Source organism: Saimiri boliviensis, chromosome 20 (assembly GCF_048565385.1).
Source record: "Saimiri boliviensis isolate mSaiBol1 chromosome 20, mSaiBol1.pri, whole genome shotgun sequence".
Classification (NCBI taxonomy): domain Eukaryota; kingdom Metazoa; phylum Chordata; class Mammalia; order Primates; family Cebidae; genus Saimiri; species Saimiri boliviensis.
In genome coordinates this window covers 12287291-12307213 of record NC_133468.1, presented here as the reverse complement: position 1 = coordinate 12307213, position 19923 = coordinate 12287291, and the positions used below count along the sequence as shown (strand labels likewise).

The window sequence follows — 19923 nt, the reverse complement described above, 5'->3', positions numbered from 1 at the left end:
GAAGGCTCAGATGATTGCTAGCATTTTTTAGCAATAAAATATTTCTTAAATTATAGTATATACATTTTTTAGACATATGGTTGTTGCACACGTAATAAACTACAGTACAGTATAAACGTAACTTTTATATGTACTTAGAAACAAGAAAAAAGTTGTGTAACTAACTTTATTAGGATATTTGCTTCATTGTAGTAGGCTGGAACTGAAATGACAGTATTTCCAAAGTGTGCCTATGCTTATGCATAAATGATTACAAGGAGATAGCTAAAGAATTCATTGGTCTTGAAGTAACTAGAGAATTAATAAAATATCACCAAAGAATGACAGTTCTCGAGACTGATTGTCCAGGAATTGTGGATATGATCTTCGATCTTATCAGTTGATTGGGGCATATGATAACAAAGTAGCAAAGAGTAAGGTTCACAAAGTCTTGTGGAGGCAGCGGAATGATCAATACCTCAAGGATCCCAAACCCAGGATCAGGTGGCTTACAAAGTAAGGCCTTGAGGATGATAGCTGAACAGGTGCTTAGAGTTCAGTGGATTCCTTCATCCATGCACCTAACATTTGTTGAGCATTTACTTTCTTTTTTTAAAAAACAATCTTGCTCTGTCACCCAGGCTGGAGTGCAGTGGTGTGATCTCAGCTCACTGCAACCTCCACCCCCTGGATTCAAGCGATTCTTCTGCCTCGGCCTCCTGAGTAGCTGGGATTACAGGCGCTCACCACCGTGCCTGGCTAATTTTTGTATTTTTAGTAGAGATGGGGTTTCACTGTGTTGGCCAGGCAGATTTCAAACTCCTGACCGCAAGTGATCTGCCCACCTTGGCCTCCTGAGGTGCTGGGATTACAGACATGAGCCACCACACCCAGCCAAGCATTCACTATTACTATGTTTCTGATCCTGTGAGAGATAGGAAGATAAATAAGATGCAAATAAATAAATAAATAAAATAATCCGTCGGGGTGTGGTGGCTCATGCCTGTAATCGAGCGCTTTGGAAGGCCAAGGTAGGGGTGGTGGGGGATCACCTGACGTCGGGATTTCAAGACCAGCCTGGCCAACAGGACAAAACCCCATCTCTACTAAAAATACAAAAAAGTAGCCAGGCATGGTGGTGGCGCCTATAATCCCAGCTTCTTGGGAGGCTGAGGCAGGAGAATTGCTTGAACTCAGGAGGCAGAGGTTGCAGTGAGATGAGATCATACCATTGCACTCCAGCCTAGGCAACAGAGCAAGACTCTGTCAAAAAACAAACAAAAAAAAGAAATAAGGATAAAGATGAAATACTTTATCCTTAAGGATGTATGTTCCTTAAGAAAAATACTGGATGGTTTAAGCAAAACAGTATGATCACGTTTACATTTTTGAAAAACCACTTTGATAGCGTTGTGGCAGGTGAATTATCTCATGTAAAGCTAGAAGAGAAAGGAACAGAATTAGTCTTTGTTTTGTTTTGTTTTGTTTTTTGTTGAGACAAGATCTGACTCTGTCACCCAGGCTGGAGTGCAGTATCATGAACATAATTCGCTGAACCCTTGAAGTCCTGGGCTCAGGTGATTCTCCCGCCTCAGCTTCCTGAGTAGCTGGGACTGCAGGCATGTACCACCATGCTTGACTAATTTTTTTTTTTTTTAATTTAAGTAAAGACAGGGCCTCACTGTGCTGCCCAGACTTTTCTCAAACTCCTCACTTCAAGCAATCCTTCCCCCTCAGCCTCCCAAAGTCCTTGGATCACAGGCTTTCACCATCACGCCTAGCCAGGATTTATTATTTAAATTAGCATACAATGTTAGGAATATTTTCTGTCTCCTATTCCTATCCTATCTCAACATGATTCTCTCCTATATGATAATCTGATTTTACAAAACTTATGTTATCACGCAAAGAAAAGTATACGCGTTCTTGGGAATTTATAGACTCATGTGTACTGTTTTGTACCAAATACTGTTCTAAGACTATATGTAGGATCCTAGCCATCTTCACTCTAGTTTTCTTTTTGTTAATATTCAGTCTGGGACAAGACTTCCCCCAATACCTGATTCTATTATTTGCACATGAGATCACTCAAGAAATGGTTCCATCTGACTGAGAGACTAGAAGGAGGTTTTGCTGGTAGCTACCAGTTAACAACTGAGCACTAGTTGAAATTCCTTTCAACAAATAAGAAAAAAATATATAATGATTTCAAAATAAACTCCGTAAGCTTACATACTGGGAATTACTTAATAGTTTTTTCTTTTTCAGTTAATTGGTATGGCCCCATGGAAAAGCAAGAATTACAAAAATATCCAAAACCTTTATAAACTCATTTCTGGCTTTCTTCTAAGGAAATAATCTAATGATAGAGGACAGCTAACTACAGCTAAAGATCTTTGATGTTGCATTATTCATAACAGTGAAAAATGGGAAAACAAATAGCAAAATAACTACAAATAGCAAAATGCTTGAATGACAGAGGATATATCAGTTCAATGGAGTAAATTGCAACCATTAAAAATTATCTTTTAAGATTACCTAGCTTATGGGAAATATAAATAATACCATGTGAAAGTGGAATTCAAATTTTGCCTATGCTGTATGTAATGTTAGACTTCCATATGCATGGCAACAATTAAAGGAAAGCAGAAACGTCAAATAGTTTGAAATATTGAGGTTGCAAGTTAATGTTTTTAAGATTTTTATATCCACTAATATGCTTATGAAATAACCCAGATAAAATCTTTTATTCAAAAAAGATAGTGAAGCATACTTAAATTTGTAATTAAATTATTGGACAACATTACTCTGAGAGTTCTGAAATCAAATTACATCAGTGTTGAAATTCCACCTTCTATGTTAGTAACGTATGCTGCAAAGTTAAGGAAGGTATGGAACCACCGTAAACATACAGCGTGAGGTCCACTTATATTACCATGTCTTTTTCTATCATGTTTTTCTGTACTTATCACTTTTTTTTCCATGTTTTTTCATCCAAAATAATTTTTTTGCTTTTCTTTAACTATAAAATAATATACTCATAGGAAAAAAAATCTAGCAATGTTATTTCAAAATAAACTCTGTAAGCTTTAAATTTTTCATTTTTAATTTGGTATGGGAAAAGAAAACCCCCCGTTCATCACCCAAAGTTAACCATTATTAACAGTTTAGTGTGTGTGCCCTTCTATGCTTTTTATGTGTACATATACACGTATTTTTCCAAAAGTGATATCATAATATACTTGCTATTCTGTAATTTGTTGTTTTCTACTTATGTTATGGTCACTGTTCTATGTTAACATACATAAGTCTACCTCATCTTTTTAAATAGCTGCAACATTTCCCATTTTATGGTCATACTATAATTTATTAATCACCTTTTGCTGAACATCTGCTTTTTCATTATCATACATAGTGCATCAGTCAGTAACTTTGCACATTCAGCTTTGTGAGTTTTAGTCATTCGTTCAACAAATGTGTAATAAGAACAGCAGGTGCTGTTCTAGGCTCTTTGGATACATCAGTGGGCAAACCAAAAAAAGAAATTAACTATTAATTAGAAGGTAGGTTGGGTGCAGCTGCTCATGCCTGTAATCCTAACACTTTGGGAGGCTGATCTAGGAGGATTGCTTAAGCCCAGGAGTTTGAGACTAGCCTGGCCATCACAGTGAGACCCCATCTCTATAAAAAAATTAGAAAAGAAAAAGAAGGTAATAAGTGATATTTAAAAAAAAAAAAGAAAGAAAAGAAAAGAAAGAAAGAAAATAGATTAGGATAAGGGGGCGTGTTAATCCCAGAAAGTGAAACAACAGAAACTCTAATTCATTGCTGGTAGAATGCAGAATGGTGCAGATACTTTAGAAGACAGCAGCTTCTCATGAAACTAAACACGGTCTTTGTACTATCCAGTAATCATGCCCCTTCGTATTTACATTGAAAACTTAGTTTCACACGAAAACATGCCCACTGATGTTTATAGCAGCTTTATTCTCAACTGCTAAAACTGAAACTTGTTTTCTTCAACAGATGAGTGGATAAATAAACATCGGTAGATCCAGACAATGGAATGTTATTCAGCACTTTGAAAAATAAAAAAAGCAACCAAATTACCAAAAGATATGAAAAAGATATGATATGGAAGATATGATATCAGAATGCCTCTGACTGAGTGAAAGAAGCCAGTCTGGAAAGGCTTACATACTATATAATTCCAACTACATGACATTCTGCAAAAGGGAAAACTAAAAAGGAAAGGTATAAATGGCAGGGAATGTTAGTAAAACAGTAGAAGCTCAGTGGCTGCCAGTGGTTAGGGGACAGGGAAAGATGAATAGGCAGAGCAGAGGATTTTGGGGGCATTGAAACTCCGTGTGATACTATAATGGTGGATGCGTGTATACCTTCTGTGGGTTTACAGAAATGCATTATTACCTAATAATGTACACCACCAACAGTGAATGCTCATGTTAACTGTGACAGTGGCTGATAATGATACGTCAGTGTAGGTTCCGATTGTAACAAGCACACCACTCTAGCAGGAGATGTTGATCGTAGGAAGGCTGTGCATGTGTGGGGCAGAAGATGTATGGTCATCTCTGTACCTCTCTCTCCTTAAACTTCTTTTTGTAAAACACACACACACACACACACACACACACACACAAACACATCTTAGGTGCCAGAGATTAGGGACATGTTGCATTATTAGAGTGGTCAAATTCGGCCTCATTCAAAATATGACATTTGAACAAAGACTTCCATCCAGTAAATGAGGGAGTTAGTCATGTGGATTTCTTGAAGACGACCATTCTAGGCTGAGGAAACAGCACATGGTAGAGTCTTAAGGTGGGAGTCTATCTGGCATGTCTGAAGCGCAGCAAGGAGGTCAGTAGCTGGAGCAGGGTGAACGCAAGGGAGAGAAACGACAAGAAATGTATTACGCGAGGCCTGTCACCTGCTAACGTCACTTGGACTTTAATTCTAAGTAAAACAGAGGGCCTCTAGAACATTTTGAGTACAGGAATGACATAACCTGACCTAAGTTTTTAAAAAAATTACTCAGGCTGCTATATTAAGGATAGACTATAGAGGATTAAAGGTATAAGCAGGGAAGTGACATAAGACAGTATTGCAGTAATTCAGACAAAGTTTGCTACTGGCTTTGAACAAAGCAGTAGCAGTGGGAAGAAGTGGTGAGAAGCAGTGCTGAGAAGTGGTCAGATTCTGGATATATTATGAAAGTAAGACAAATCAAATCCCTTGATGCGTTGGATGAATGGTAAGACAGAAAAAAATGTAGTCAAGGGATTTGAGCACAAGGAACTAGAAGGAAGTGGTTACCATCACCTGAGATGGAGAAGGCTAAGATGGGTGTGGGGACCAAAACTTCCATTTTGGTTGTGTTGAATTTGTGGTATTGATTAATATCCAAGTGGAGATGTTGAATACCAATATGGATTTTTTATTCTGGAGTTTGGAAAATAGGTCTAGGGAGTCAGTCATTTGACTCATAGATGATACTTAAAGCTGCAGAACTCGGTAAGAACTAGGAATGAGTGTCATTGCTTCAGCAGCACATCTTCTAGAACTAGGGGTGAGTGTAAATATAGAGAACTTAGGTTTGAGTTCGGGTACATTCCAATGTTGGAACGTAAGAAAGAAGAAGGAATCAGCAAAGAAGAGTAAGACGGAGCGAACACCGAAGCAAATCAAAAGAATGTGAGAATGTGTCTTGGAAGACAAGGTGGTCACCTATGACAAAAGCTCCCAGTGAATCAAGTAAGATGAAGACTAAGAGTCAGCCATTACAGTTAGCAACAAGGAGGTCATTAGTAGCCTTGAAAAGAGCACCGTGAATGGAGCGGGCATAAAAGAGAATGAAAAGAGAAGAAATGGAAACAATGAGTTGAGCAATAATCCAGCAGGGGAAGTAAGGCTTAGAGAAGGTTTTGTGTGTGTCTTTTTTTCTTTTTTTTTTTTTTCGTGGAAGAGACAGTATTGTGACTTGTATTCTGATGAGAATGATCCAATAGCAAACAAACGCAAAAGATTGCATAGAGAAGGGTGAAAATTATTAGTGCTTTGTCCTTAAGCACGTAAGAGGAGGAGATAGGAACTGGTTGGACGTGTTGAGGGATTGACTTTTACTAAAGACAGTGTATGTGAATGCAGATGATAGGAGAAAGGTATAAATGGTAGGGAATGTTAGTATTCAGATGTAGAAATTGATCTACACACACATTTTTCAAGACAGTGTCTCTGTCACGCAGGCTGGAGTACAGTGGTGTGATCATGGCTCACTGCAGCCTCAGCCCCCTGGGCTCAGGTTATCCTCCCACATCAGCTTCCCAAGTAGCTGGGACTGATGATGCATTCCACTACACCTGCTAATTTTTTGTAATTTTTGTAGAGACAGGATTTTGCCGTGTTGCCCAGGCTGGTCTCAAGCTACTGGGCTCAAGTGATCCATCAGCTTCAGCCTCCCAAAGTGCTGGGATTACAGGTGCAAGCCATTGACTGCAGCCTTTTAAAAATATTTTTAATAAATGTTACCAAATTGCCTCCTAGAATGGTTGTACTGATTTGTTATTCCTAACAATTTTCTTATTTTCCTACATCTTTATCAACACTGCATTGTGTTATCTTTTTCAATCTGAAAGGGAAATATTATATTCCCTCCAGTCTTTACAGGTTCAATTCTGTCCCAAACCATTTATGTCCGGAGACCTTAGCTGGTTTGCAGAGAGATAAGAGTGCGTTGAGTCACCTGAAGTAAAAGAATGTCAGCAAGTTGCAATTCTTTTCATGTAACTGTTATTTCCAATGATGAGTGAAGACATTCAGCCTATACGGTTGTCAGCTAGCTATCAAATTCACTTTAAAATTTCAGAGATTCAAAGAGAAAAAGAAAAGGTAAATCAATGTGATTGATTGCTTTGTAAGCCAAGAAGTAACGTTGTTTACACTGTGAGTTCCTCCTGGTATAAGATACTACTGTGGCGTATCTTATCCCTTACATCACTTTTCTAAATATTCTTTTGAGGTATAGCAAATTGGTGGAATGCAAAGCAAACAGCAAAACTGTAATCCCCTGCAGCTAATTCTCTATTGAAGAAACAGAGAGGAGGCTGTCCAATGATAAGAGTATTGACCTTACTTTGAATTGTGTAAATGAAAAGAATTAGAGGGAAGTGACATTGTTTTATACCACACACACTCAGCTTCACCGCCTCCTCTTTTCCAAGCTGTAGTTCCTCCAAATATAAACTTCCAAGCCATTAGACAGGAGAAAAAAAATGAACCCCAAGTACTGTGTATTGTCATAGTTTGCATTTATTGAGCACTGTGCCAGCAGCTCCTGTGGCAGCTACTCTACATATGCTGTCTCCTTTTCTCCACATGAGAGCCTTGTAAATTACAGGTGTTATTATCCTCATTCTGTAGATGAGGAAACTGTGACTTACATAAATTAATAATCTGCTCAGGTACCTAGGTAGTAAGGAAAGATCTAGGATTCAGACCAGGTCAGTATGAGTGAAAAACCCACACTGTCAATCACTACTTTCTGTACTATATGTTTCTCTTCTGTTTGAATATTATCTTATTATATAGTTCTCCAGCTGAGCCCTGTGAAAGAAAGCCATTCTTTTTTGGGTAATGGGAGTCTCTTCTGAAGAGGAAGACATCCTGGAGTCTGTCACTCAGTTAAAAAGATAGGTCTCAGGAGAAAAAATAATTTAAAAGAAAAGTAGACCTGACAATCGGTCGCAGATGAGCAGGAGATCTGACATCTTCCCATGTGTATCCCTCTTTAAAAGTACATCTTGAGAATTGTCTAGAAGGGCACCTCTGAGTGCTGGAAGCTAATAACAGCAAAAGCCTCTCCATGAAGGACAGAGAGTGGAGGTGAAGAAGGAGAACCCCAAGCAGTTCTCTTAAGCTAATAATGAGGAAAATATTTCTCATATGCCAAATTATGTAGATCAAGGATCCTCTGTGCTCATTTCCCAGTTGTTTCTCCTCATTATCTAATGAGATTTCTTATACTGCTACAGCATGCACAAGAGTAAGAATGGGAATTCCATATTACTTGTGCCCCATTCCCTGCTGTTGCCTTTGGCCAGGTTAACCATTGGATTCACAGCCGCCTTCTCCCCTGAGCCCCAGCATAGTCTCAGCATCTGTCTTACCCAGCTTAAGGATGCTACAGCATCTCTTTTCCCCTCCCCAAATTATGGCAAAGGTACTTAGTGGGAAACAATTAGAGTTCTTCCATTTGGTTCTAGCCTTTGAAAGTCTGTTTTACATCATTAAAGTTTGATTCACTTTTGGACTGCTACAGTAGTACCAAAGTAGCAGTTGTTCCTGGCTTTAGTAGCTGCCAACCTGGTAATGCCATCATCCCCTAGCTCTCCATCAGTGCAGCATAGGTCTCCTCTTACGAAGGAAGAGCTGACAAGGAAGGAGTAGAGCTTCCTAGGTGTGGAGTGGAGCAGGGAGGACAAGGAGGGATATCATACCTAGAGAGGAAGATCAAAAACAAACCTAAGCCCTGTCACTTTTGTTTATAACTAATGCAAGTCTAACTCCTAGATTTTCAGGTTTTCAGGGCAGGACCGACAATTCCAGTACATATTGCTGAAAAATGCTTATTGAATAAAGCTGCATCTGAGTAAATAAATGGGTAACATGGCCAAGCCTTCTTTTCTATAGTCTTTTGTAATCACCATGGAACGGTGAGGCAATTGAGCAAAATGAGGTAGGTTCCTATTTCAAAAGTATTCATCGTTCTGTTGCAAAGTCAAAATAGTGTATTAATTACCATCTTAACCCATGTATGCCTAGTGTTCCATTATTAGAACGCTAAGCTTGTGGGAGTTATTTATATCCTACTGCTCAGGGTCATCACCAAGGTCTGATTTTTCACCAAAAAAAGTGCGACCTTTGGCATAAATGGGTTAATACAGATGTATCTGACATAGTCCAAAAGGCGAGACATGTATGCCAAATTGCAGCATTAATAGAGATAACAGTCATGATTCTAAATAATGCTTCTTGATAATAGATTATCCAGTCCTTTACAAATTTTTTTTCATATCAGGCAATTCTTGGCCTGCCTGCTTCATCTATTACTGCAGAATATAGGACCCTTACTTTCCCCATAAGGATATCAGCATTAAAAGGCCCCAGAAGTTTTCTCACTTTTACCATGGCCTTCCCAACAAATACAAAACCCATAAATCACCCTCTCCCCTTCCAAAATTACCCTAGCTCTTTTCATCACATGTATATGCATTGCTGTTCTTTTTTGGGAAAGCGAAGGAGGGAAAATGTCTAACCTTGGTTTAAATTGAATTTGAGGCAAAGGTAGAAAAACGGTGGTTGAGAACTGTTCTTTTCTAAAATACCTGGCTTTCTTAGACCTCCATGCCTTTGCACTTCATCTACCCAGAGTACACTCCTCTTTTTCTGAGTTCACATGGGCAAATTCAATTTATCCTTCAAACTTAACCTATTCTATGAAGCCTTTCCCCTGCCCTCCTGCCCAAGGAAAGTTGGTCTCTTTTTCTGTTTGCATAACATCTTGACATACCTCTGATGGAATGGAACAAATAAATAATTGTATGGAATTATTTATTTACAGATCTATTGCCCCCACCAGACTGAACTCCCTCAGGGAGATTTTATTTAATCATTTGTTTATACCAGCACCTCACACATAGTAGCTATTAAATAAATGCTGTCATTTCGAGTTGAATCTTTATACAGCTATCATACCTCTGTAAGGTAAGTTAGAATGAGATCATGAAAGAGGGTACAGAATTTGATATTGACATACAAGATAGGCTTCTGCCTTCTAGACCATGGTTTTGCCATTCAGGAATATGAATTATAAGCAATGTCACGTGGACTATTAAGGCTACACAGAAGAAAATATGCATATGGAAATGCTCCCCATACATGGAACAGATCAAGGCAGATCAAGAAGAGGGAACCTTTACCCTGCAGTGACCCTGTGTTTCATGCTCTGCTAGAAGTATTGGTCCTGCTTAACCTTAGTACACATGTGGTTACTGTAATATATGTATCAGTCAAGCTTCACAGCAGAAAAAACAAGCACAATAATACTTTTGGAATGGATGATGTATTTTAGAAATTAGACCTTGTACAATCTTAAGCGAAGATGGGGAAATAGGTCCAAAGGGGAGAGTTGAGGGTTCAGGGGGAAAAAAGTCGCTGATCGGCCCTCCCAAAACATTGGCATAGACAAGTTGGAATTTGCAGGGAAATCCGGAAACCAGACACATATAGGTGCTAGAGTGGAACTATGAAAGGATTAGGGGTGAAAAGGTAGCTGGTGTAGTGCTGTAGAAGTCGGTAGGAGGCTGTCGCCTCTGCATAGCTGTTGGTTCTGTAAGTTTGCTACCACCTATTTGGTGGTGGGCTTGGAGATGTTGGTCAGCAGGGCTGGTAGTTCTAGACACAGACAGAAAAGGAAGAACAAGGACAAAGTGAAACCAGCAGCATTTCTACATCTTACTCTCAGCACCCCTAACCACGACAACCTTCAGACAGTCATGGCAGCTCCTTCACTCCCAGCTTCCAAATCGCACGCAGATTTCTATTTCAGCCAATTCTAGCCCACAACCATATAGGAAAGTGGAGTCTAGGGAACTTAATTCTTGTTAGCCAAGTTGATACAGTATAAGCCACTATATTATGTTCCTAAATTTTGTAAATTAAATTTAGTTTGTTTTAGAGGCAATACTCATCCAACTAGGAAAAAGCAAAGTATTACTAAAAATATATATGTGTATTACTTTATATATATTTTTAAAGCATTATCAAGTATTACCTAGTAACATACTTACTAGCACACATTTCAGAAACAGAAATGATTGATTGTAAACGCTAACTACTACAGAAAATTTTAAGGTGATCATACAAACATGTCTTTGTCTTCTGATGGTCAATACAATTTAAGTACAATTTTTAAAACAATCATCTCTTGAGATCGTCTGAAGAAGGATCCAGGAAGACAAGGGAAGTACTGTGTACTGTGCACTGCACCAAGAACGGCTGTGTGTTGCTCCATCAGATTCATGTAACAAACCTGTGAGCCTCCTGAAAGTGAAGTCACTCAAGATCAAATTCACATAAAAGGTGAAAAATTCACCAGGAATTTAGGGTAATTTACATCTCAGCCAGGTTATGTTTTTCTCTTGACTTAGTTTCAACCCACTTTTTAAAACTTTTTATTGACAGGATAACACAAAGTAAGATGAACTAATCTTAAGAGTACAGCTTAATGAATTTTTACATATCTATGTGTACATCTGTGTGGTCACCCCGCAGATAAAAATACAGAGCTTTTCCAATATCCTTGATTGTTTTTCCTTGGGCATTTTGTATTTCCAGGTAAACTGCCATATGTATTTATATTTTTTATTACAATGAATAAAAAAATTCTTAAAATACGCTAGGAGGAAGTGAACATTAGCAGCAAAGTAAAAACGTTAGTGTGTCCCATAACTGCTTTGAATGACATCTACTTATGTCACTTTCTTTTTCTGCTTTTACCCTAAAACAGGTAATCAGATCCTGTCCCTTGGGAGCCTCTCAAAAGATCAGATTTATCCAATGAAACTCAAGGGCATCTCCATCTGCTATTCAGCTCTCAAGTCTGCCTTGTGTGGAAATTATGTCAGCTTTGGCGTCTTCAAGTTGTATGGGGACAACCATTTTGACAATGTACTCCAGGCCTTCATCAAAATGCTGCTGTCAGTGTCTCACAGTGACTTGCTAGTAAGCAATCATGCATCACGGGAGTCCTTGTATGAAATGTGAAGTAACACCACCACAGGCCTGGAAGTGTTATAATGAAGCTCAGGGAGTTAGCCTAGAACAATTCATGTTTTAAGACAGCATACTTGATCTAACTTACAGAATTTGGAAAACTATCGTGGCTTTTTTTTTTTTTAACATCTCTGCCTGATTATACAGAAACCAATATGTGCCCAATGTAGTAGCAGTAATTGCTTGAGTAATACAGCCAGATTGTGCTCAGGCTTCATTCATGCCTTTTCACCTGCTCCCACCCAAGGTTACGAGCAAAATCTGGAAGGCCTTTGTTAGTCAGCCTGTGTAAGAAATGCTCTTTGGCGGTTGCGGTGGCTCACGCCTGTAATCCCAGCACTTTGGGAGGCCAAGGCGGGGGGATCACGAGGTCAAGAGATCGAGACCATCCTGGCCAACATGGTGAAACCCCCTCTCTACTAAAAAAAAAATACAAAAATTAGCTGGGCATGGTGGGGTGTGCGCCTGTAGTCCCAGCTACTCGGGAGGCTGAGGCAGGAGAATTGCTTGAACCCGGGAGGTGGAGGTGGCAGTGAGCCAAGATCGCGCCACTGCACTCCAGCCTGGCGCCTGGAGACAGAGCGAGACTCTTGTCTCAAAAAAAAAAAAAAGAAAAGAAAAGAAATGCTCCTTGATCTCCTAGTGGACTAGTGTGTTGTCTTCCACCTTTATAAACTAATCTTGGAAGGGCCACATCTCAAGCCAAAGTTATTAAGCCACCTTGTAGTAGAATGGAATGATCATTGAAGGATATGTATGTTTGACAGAAATTACAAAATAGAAACTTGAGTCAAATCAGCATATGTTACAATCACCTCATCAGAGAGTCACTTCACTACAGTTAAAGTCCACCAAGACAACTAACGTGGTTCCAAGAATTTTCTCTAATTTTTTTTCTTCTAATGGTCAAGCAAACCTTTAACACAGTAATGCTCAAACTTGAGGGTGCATAAGACTCTCTTAGCATATGTGTTTAAAATGTACATTTCAGAGCCTACACTAGAGTTTGTCATTTAGTGAGTCTGAAGTGGGGATCAGGAAACTGCATTTTTAAGAAGTACCCCAAGTGATTCTTACTGAGTTGGTCTTAACATCACTACATCACTTTATGAAATACTCCTCTGGTTTATCTTTTTTTTTTTTTTTTAGAGGCAGGGTCTTACTATGTTGCCCAGGCTGTTCTCAGACTCCTGGGCTTAAGCAGCTCTCCTGCCCCAGCCTCCCAAGTAGCTGGAATTACCAACATGAACTTCCTTGCCCAGCTTCTTTAATATGTCTTAGAAATATGTTTCTTTTATACTGGTTTGGATTGCATTTGAGATTTTTTAGGTATCTTTCTCATGCACTTATCTTTTGCCTGTAGTATATGGTAAATATTAAGCACTCTTTACCAAATTATTATTTAGTTAGATGGATTAGCATTATATTAATACAACAGACTACAATGCCAAATCCCATTATAACAGCAAATTTCTTTGTGTTTAAAAAACAAACAAAAAAAAATTTCCTAGCTGCTATTAAGCACTGTTCAGTGTTACAGTGTTCCAATCCAGAAAAATAATTCACACAGTCTTCTAAATGTCATAGTGCAGGGATTTTACTTTTAAGTGCTAACCAAATAAGGTAAAAAGATTAAGAGATTCCTTCAGAACCCCTTTAAATGCTGGATTGGGACTCATTATGTCATTTGCCCTATATATTTATTGACTTTGTGTTTAAATAAGTTTGCAATTTCTAGTATTATAAATGACAATTTTCACTGGACTGTAACGTGTATTTTTCTTCCCTGTGGCTTGACATTTAGTATATCTCTGTGTTGTAGCAATACCGGAAACTGAGCCAGGCCTATTATCCACTCCTGGAATGTCTCACCCAGGACCATATGAGCTTCATCATCAACTTAGAGCCTCCTGTACTCATATATGTTCTCACGTCTGTCTCACAGGGACTCACTACTTTTGGTAAGGCTCATAGAGGATATTGTTTCCATAGGAAAAACGTGATTATGAGTTTTTAATGTATGTGCTTATTGAGACTATCATCCTACAAAGGGGGAAAAGATATTGTGAACCCAAACGGAAAGATCATTTTATAACTATTACTTGCAAGTGGGAAAAATGTATTTCTTTATATTTGGATACATAGTCAGTTATGTTTTAGTCAGCTTTACTGAGGTATAATTTACATGCAGTAAAATTCAGTGATTTTAACTGGACAGTTCAATGAGTCCTTGTACAACTGTGTACATACACACAAACATAACCCCCATGACCAATATATACCACATTTTCATCACCACAAAAAGCTCCTTTAGTCCTCCTGCTAATCAGTCCCTCCCCCCACCTCTCATCCCAGGGAACTGATGCCTACTTTCTCTCACAGTTGTTTGCTTTTTCCAGAATTACATATAAATGAAATTATATAGTATGAAGTGATTTGTATCTGGCTTCTTTCATTTAGCATGGTGACTTCGAGATTCATTTATGTTATTTTGAAAATCAATTAGTTTACTATCTTACTTCATCGTATGGATTATTACAGTTTGTTTATTCACCAGCTGATAGACATTTGGGATGTTTTCATTATTTGACTATTTTCAATACAGCTCTTATGAACATTCGTATAAAAGTATTTATGTAGATGAATTTTTTTTTTAATTTCTCTTGGGTATATACCTAGAAGTGGGATTTCTGGGTTATATGCTATGCGTATTTTTTTTTTTTTTTTTCGGACAGAGTCTCGCTCCTTCACACAGGCTGGAGTGCAGTGGCGGGGTCTCAGCTCACTGCAACCTCCACCTCCCAGATTCAAGCAATTCTCCTGCCTCAGCCTCCCGAGTAGCTGGGACTATAGGCACGTGCCACCACACCCAGCTAATTTTTTGTATTTTTAATAGAGACAGGGTTTCACCATGTTAGCCAGTATAATCTCAATCTCCTGACCTTGTGATCCACCTACCTCAGCCTCCCAAAGTGCTGGGATTACAGGCGTGAGCCAACGTGCCCAGCCATTATGTGTATTCCTAACATTATACAAAACTAATAAACTTCACCAAAGTGACAGTGACAGCATTTTGCTGTCAACAACAGTGTATGAGGATTCCAGTTGCTCTGTATAGTCACTAACACTGTTAACATTTTCTTCATCTTGGCCATGATAGTGGGTGTGAAGTGGAATCTTCAAGTTCACTAACCTTTTCTTCTGTGATACCTAATCTTCTATTAATACTGTATTTGGGGCTGGGTGCAGTGGCTCACACCTGTAATCCCAGCCTCCAGAGTAGCTGGGGTTACAGGCATACACCACCATACCCAGCTAATTTTGTATTTTTAGTAGAGACGATGTTTCTCCATGTAGGTCAGGCTGGTATTGCCAACCTCAGGTGATCTGCCTGCCTCAGCCTCCCAAAGTGCTGGGATTACAGGCATGAGCCACCGTACCCAGCTGATTTTGATTTTTTTAAATATGCATTTTATTCTATTCTGCAGTTGAATAACTTTTGGATCAGTATGACTCATCTGAGATTAGACGGCAACTCTTATTTCGGAGAAATTGGGCCCCATTACTAAAGTGTTAGCCCTATGGGGACACTCCAGTGCTCCATGTGTTATGAACTTCCCCCACAAATGACTTCCAGCTTGTGATCTTCAGGAATTATTTGACCTGCTGCTTTTCAGCGGTTCTTTCCCAAGCCTTGGGAGTTTCTTCTCATACTTTTATAGGTCACTGTTCAGGCAAACACTGGAGAGGACTCCCTTGGAGCTCTGTAGAACTCTCTTATGTAGGTCCCACACTCTGGTACTCTGTACTACGAGTTTTAGCTGCCTTGGCCTTCCCAGATTTCAACCTTTTATTGTCCAACTTGGTGAGACTGCTTGGCTTTGTTTGGGTTTTCCCTTACTCGCCTACAATCTGGAAACTGCTTTGGGCTGTAAGCTTGAGCCATTGTTTTCCTCCTCTCTGGTTTAGTGGTCCTGTACTGCTTGCTGTCCGATAATTGAAAACCATTGTTTCATATAATGTGTCCTGTTTTCTAGTTGTTTGGCAGGAGTGCAGGCTCTCATGGCAGCTCATTCTTCCTAGAAGAAGAAGAAATTCTGTCTCCTGTTATGAGTTTGACTTGACATTCTTTATCGTACATCATAGTAAGACTTGATTTTGATTTAGTTGCAGGTAGCTATGCTATTTTCAGTGTGGGATCTTGGTGAGACTTAGAATCTGCATTTTAACAGACTCTCAAGGGAGCCTTGACGAAGTGGCATTATAAAGGGACTACTGAACTTGGATTTAAGTCCCAGCACTGCCACTTACTGCTTCTGTGACCATGGGCACATACTGTGTGCCTACTACTGCCATAGATATTTCATGTATATACTTGACTCATTTCATTCTCAGAACCATTCGTATACCAAAAGCAGGTTAGGTACTCTAAGAGAACCCTTTATTCTTATTTTCTGCTTGATTGTAACCTTCTGAAGGGCAGGAACAGAGTCTTAATCACTACTTTATTTCCAGTTCCTAGCATTATAGTAAGTGCTCAATAACTATTTACTGGATGCATTAATTAGGTAATACGATTTTCATTATACAGATGAGGTAAGCTGCGGATCAGTGAGGTGAAACAATTTGCCTACGATCATAAAACTAATAAGTGAATGACCAAGGAGTCAGTCAAACTCTCGAACCCATTTTTCCTCACCACTGCTAGATATCCTTGATAAAGGTCACAGCTTTGACAGCTACAGGCCTGGTAGAGATGATTTTCTTTGTACCTATTGGCGATTTTATCTTCAGCTTCTTGTATTGTTGCAAATTCACACTGTAACCATTGAATAACTCTGGCAGGTGAATCAGGCCCTGTGTCATCCAGAAAGAGAACTATTTAGAATGTTGAAAGTAGCCACTTGGATTTTTCCTTTCACAATAATGAAACATTTTAAAAAGAGGAATTTATTGGTATTGTTTGGATTGTAAGCAGGTTTCATTTCTACTGTTGCCTTGATGGAAAAAATGAAGAGGTACAGAAAAGTAGAATCAGTGATAGAGTGATGACTTGCCTAATATTCTGAAAATGATACAAAAAATTTTAGTTAATTTGATTTACTAGCATTTTTAGTTTCATGCTATCTTTTTAATCATCCATCCGTTCTCTGCCTACCCTTACCCCCAACTCTTATGCACAAATACCTAGCACAGTCCTTTAAAAAGCTGCTCTTCACAATGGCTCTGAACTCATTCATTCAGTAATTATCAGTTGTACATATACTATGTACCAAGTACCTTTCTAAACCTTGGCAGTATTGAAGGGAAGAAGACAGATAAGTTTCCTGCTCACGTGAAATCTTGCATTCTAGAGGGAAGAGATAAGCAATAAATGAACAAACAAATACACATGTCAAACCACTAGCCAGATTAATAAAAAAGAAAAGAAAGAAGAATCAAATAGATGCAATAAAAAGCAATAAAGGGAATATCACCACCGATTTCACAGAAATACAGACTACCATCAGAGATTACTACAAACAACTCTATGTACATAAAACAATAAACCTGGAAGAAATGGATAAGTTCCTGGACACTTGGACCCACCCAAGCCTAAATCAGGAAGAAATCAAAATCCCGAATAGACCAATAACAAGGGCTGAAGTTGAGGCAGCAATTAATAGCCTACCAACCAAAAAAAGCTCAGGTCCAGATGGGTTCACAGCTGAATTCTACCAGACATACAAAAAGGAGCTGGTACCACTCCTTCTGAAACTATTGCAAACAATCCAAAAAGAGGGAATCCTTGCCAAATCATGTTATGAGACTAACATCATCATGATACCAAAACCCGGCAGAGACTCAACAAAAAAAGAAAACTACAGGCCAATATCCATGATGAACACAGATGCAAAAATATTTAATAAAATACTGGCAAGCCAATTGCAACAGCACATCAAAAAGCTTATTCATCACAATCAAGTAGGCTTCATCCCGGGGATGCAAGGCTGGTTCAACATACGCAAGTCTATACACATAATCCACCACATAAGCAGAACCAAAGACAAAAACCGCATGATCATCTCAATAGATGCAGAGAAGGCCTTCGACAAAATTCAACAGCCCTTTATGCTAAAAACTCTTCAATAAACTAGGTATCCATGGGATGTATCTCAAAATAATACAGGCTATTTATGACAAACCCACTGCCAGTATCATACTGAATGGGCAAAAACTGGAAGCATTCCCTTGAGGTCTGGCACTAGATAAGGATACCGTCTCTCACCACTCCTATTCAATATAGTATTGGAAGTTCTAGCCAGAGCAATCAGGCAAGAAAGAAATAAAGGGTATTCAGTTAGGAAACGAGAAAGTCAAATTGTCTCTTTTTGCAGGAGACATGATTGTGTATTTAGAAGACCCCACCTCAGCCCCAAATCTCCTTAAACTGAAAAGCAACTTCAGCAAAGTCTCAGGATACAAAATCAATCTGCAGAAATCACAAGCATTCCTATACACCAATAACAGACTTAAAGAGAGCCAAAGCAAGAAAAAACTCCCATTCTCAATTGCTACAAAGAGAGTAAAATACCTAGGAATACAACTAACAGAGAATGTGAAGGACCTCTTCAAGAAGAACTACAAACCACTGCTCAACGAAATAAGAGAGGAGACAAACAGATGAAAAAACATTCCATACTCATGGTTAGGAAGAATCAATATTGTGAAAATGGCCGTACTCTTCAAAGTAATTTATAGATTCAACGCTATTTCCATCAAACTACCTATGACCCTCTTCACAGAACTGGAAAAAACCACCTTAAACTTCATACGGAACCAAAAGAGAGCCCGCATAGCCACTACAATCCTAAGCAAAAAGAACAAAGCTGGAAGCATCGTGCTACCTGACCTCAAACTCTGCTACAAAGCTACAGTAATCAAAACAGCATGGTACTGGTACCAAAACAGAGATACAGACCAATGGAACAGATCAGAGGTCTCGGAGGCAACGCCACACATCTACAACCATCTGATCTTTGACAAACCTCACAAAAACAAGCAATGGGGAAAGGATTTCCTGTTTAATAAATGGCGTTCAGAAAACTGGCTAGCCATGTGCAGAAAGCAGAAACTGGACCCCTTCCTCACACCTTACACTAAAATTAACTCCAGATGGATTAAAGACTTAAACATAAGCCCTAACACCATAAAAACCCTAGAAGAAAACCTAGGCATAACCATTCAGGACATAGACATAGGCAAGGGCTTCATGACTAAAAACACCAAAAGTATTGGCAACAAAAGCCAAAATAGACAAATGGGATCTAATTAAACTTGAGAGCTTCTGCACAGCAAAAGAAACAATCATTCGAGTGAACCAGCAACCAACAGAATGGGAAAAAAATTTTGCAATCTACCCATCTGACAAAGGGCTAATATCCAAAATCTACAAAGAACTAAAACAGATTTACAAGAAAAAAACAAACAAACCTATTCAAAAGTGGGCGAAGGATATGAACAGATACTTTTCGAAAGAAGACATATACGAGGCCAACAAACATATGAAAAAATGCTCATCATCACTGGTCATTAGAGAAATGCAAATCAAAACCGCATTGAGATACCATCTCACCCCAGTTAGAATGGCAATCATTAAAAAATCTGGAGAGGATGTGGAGAAATAGGAACACTTTTACACCATTGGTGGGAGTATAAATTATTTCGACCATTGTGGAAGACAGTGTGGCAATTCCTCAAGGACCTAGAAATAGAAATTCCATTTGATCCAGCAATCCCATTACTGGGTATATAGCCAAAGGATTATAAGTCATTGTATTATAAAGACACATGCACACATATGTTCATTTTGGCACTGTTTACAAGAGCAAAGCCTTGGAACCAACCCAAATGCCCATGGATGATAGACTGAACAAGAAAAATGTGGCACATATACACCATGGAGTACTATGCAGCCATAAAAAAATGATGAGTTTGTGTCCTTTATAGGGACATGGATGAATCTGGAAACCATCATTCTCAGCAAACTGACACAAGAACAGAAAATCAAACACCATGTGTTCTCACTCATAGGTGGGTATTGAACAA

General features: G+C 38.8%; 1 protein-coding gene across 4 annotated transcripts in view; it reads left to right on the top strand.

Moving 5' to 3' along the window:
* The window catches only part of RANBP17 (RAN binding protein 17), a 318395-nt gene that overhangs the window by 247794 nt on the left and 50678 nt on the right, over positions 1-19923 (top strand). For 3 of the 4 annotated variants that reach the window (XR_012515307.1, XM_074390456.1, XM_039460716.2), the window contains 2 exons: positions 11570-11784; positions 13658-13796. Coding sequence is in view for 3 of the 4 variants with exons in the window: in XM_074390456.1 (XP_074246557.1) it covers positions 11570-11784; positions 13658-13796 (354 nt within the window). In the remaining variant the exon portion in view is untranslated. Of the gene's footprint in view, positions 1-11569; positions 11785-13657; positions 13797-19923 lie in introns of those variants that run through there. The other variant, XM_074390457.1, reaches the window with a different exon arrangement.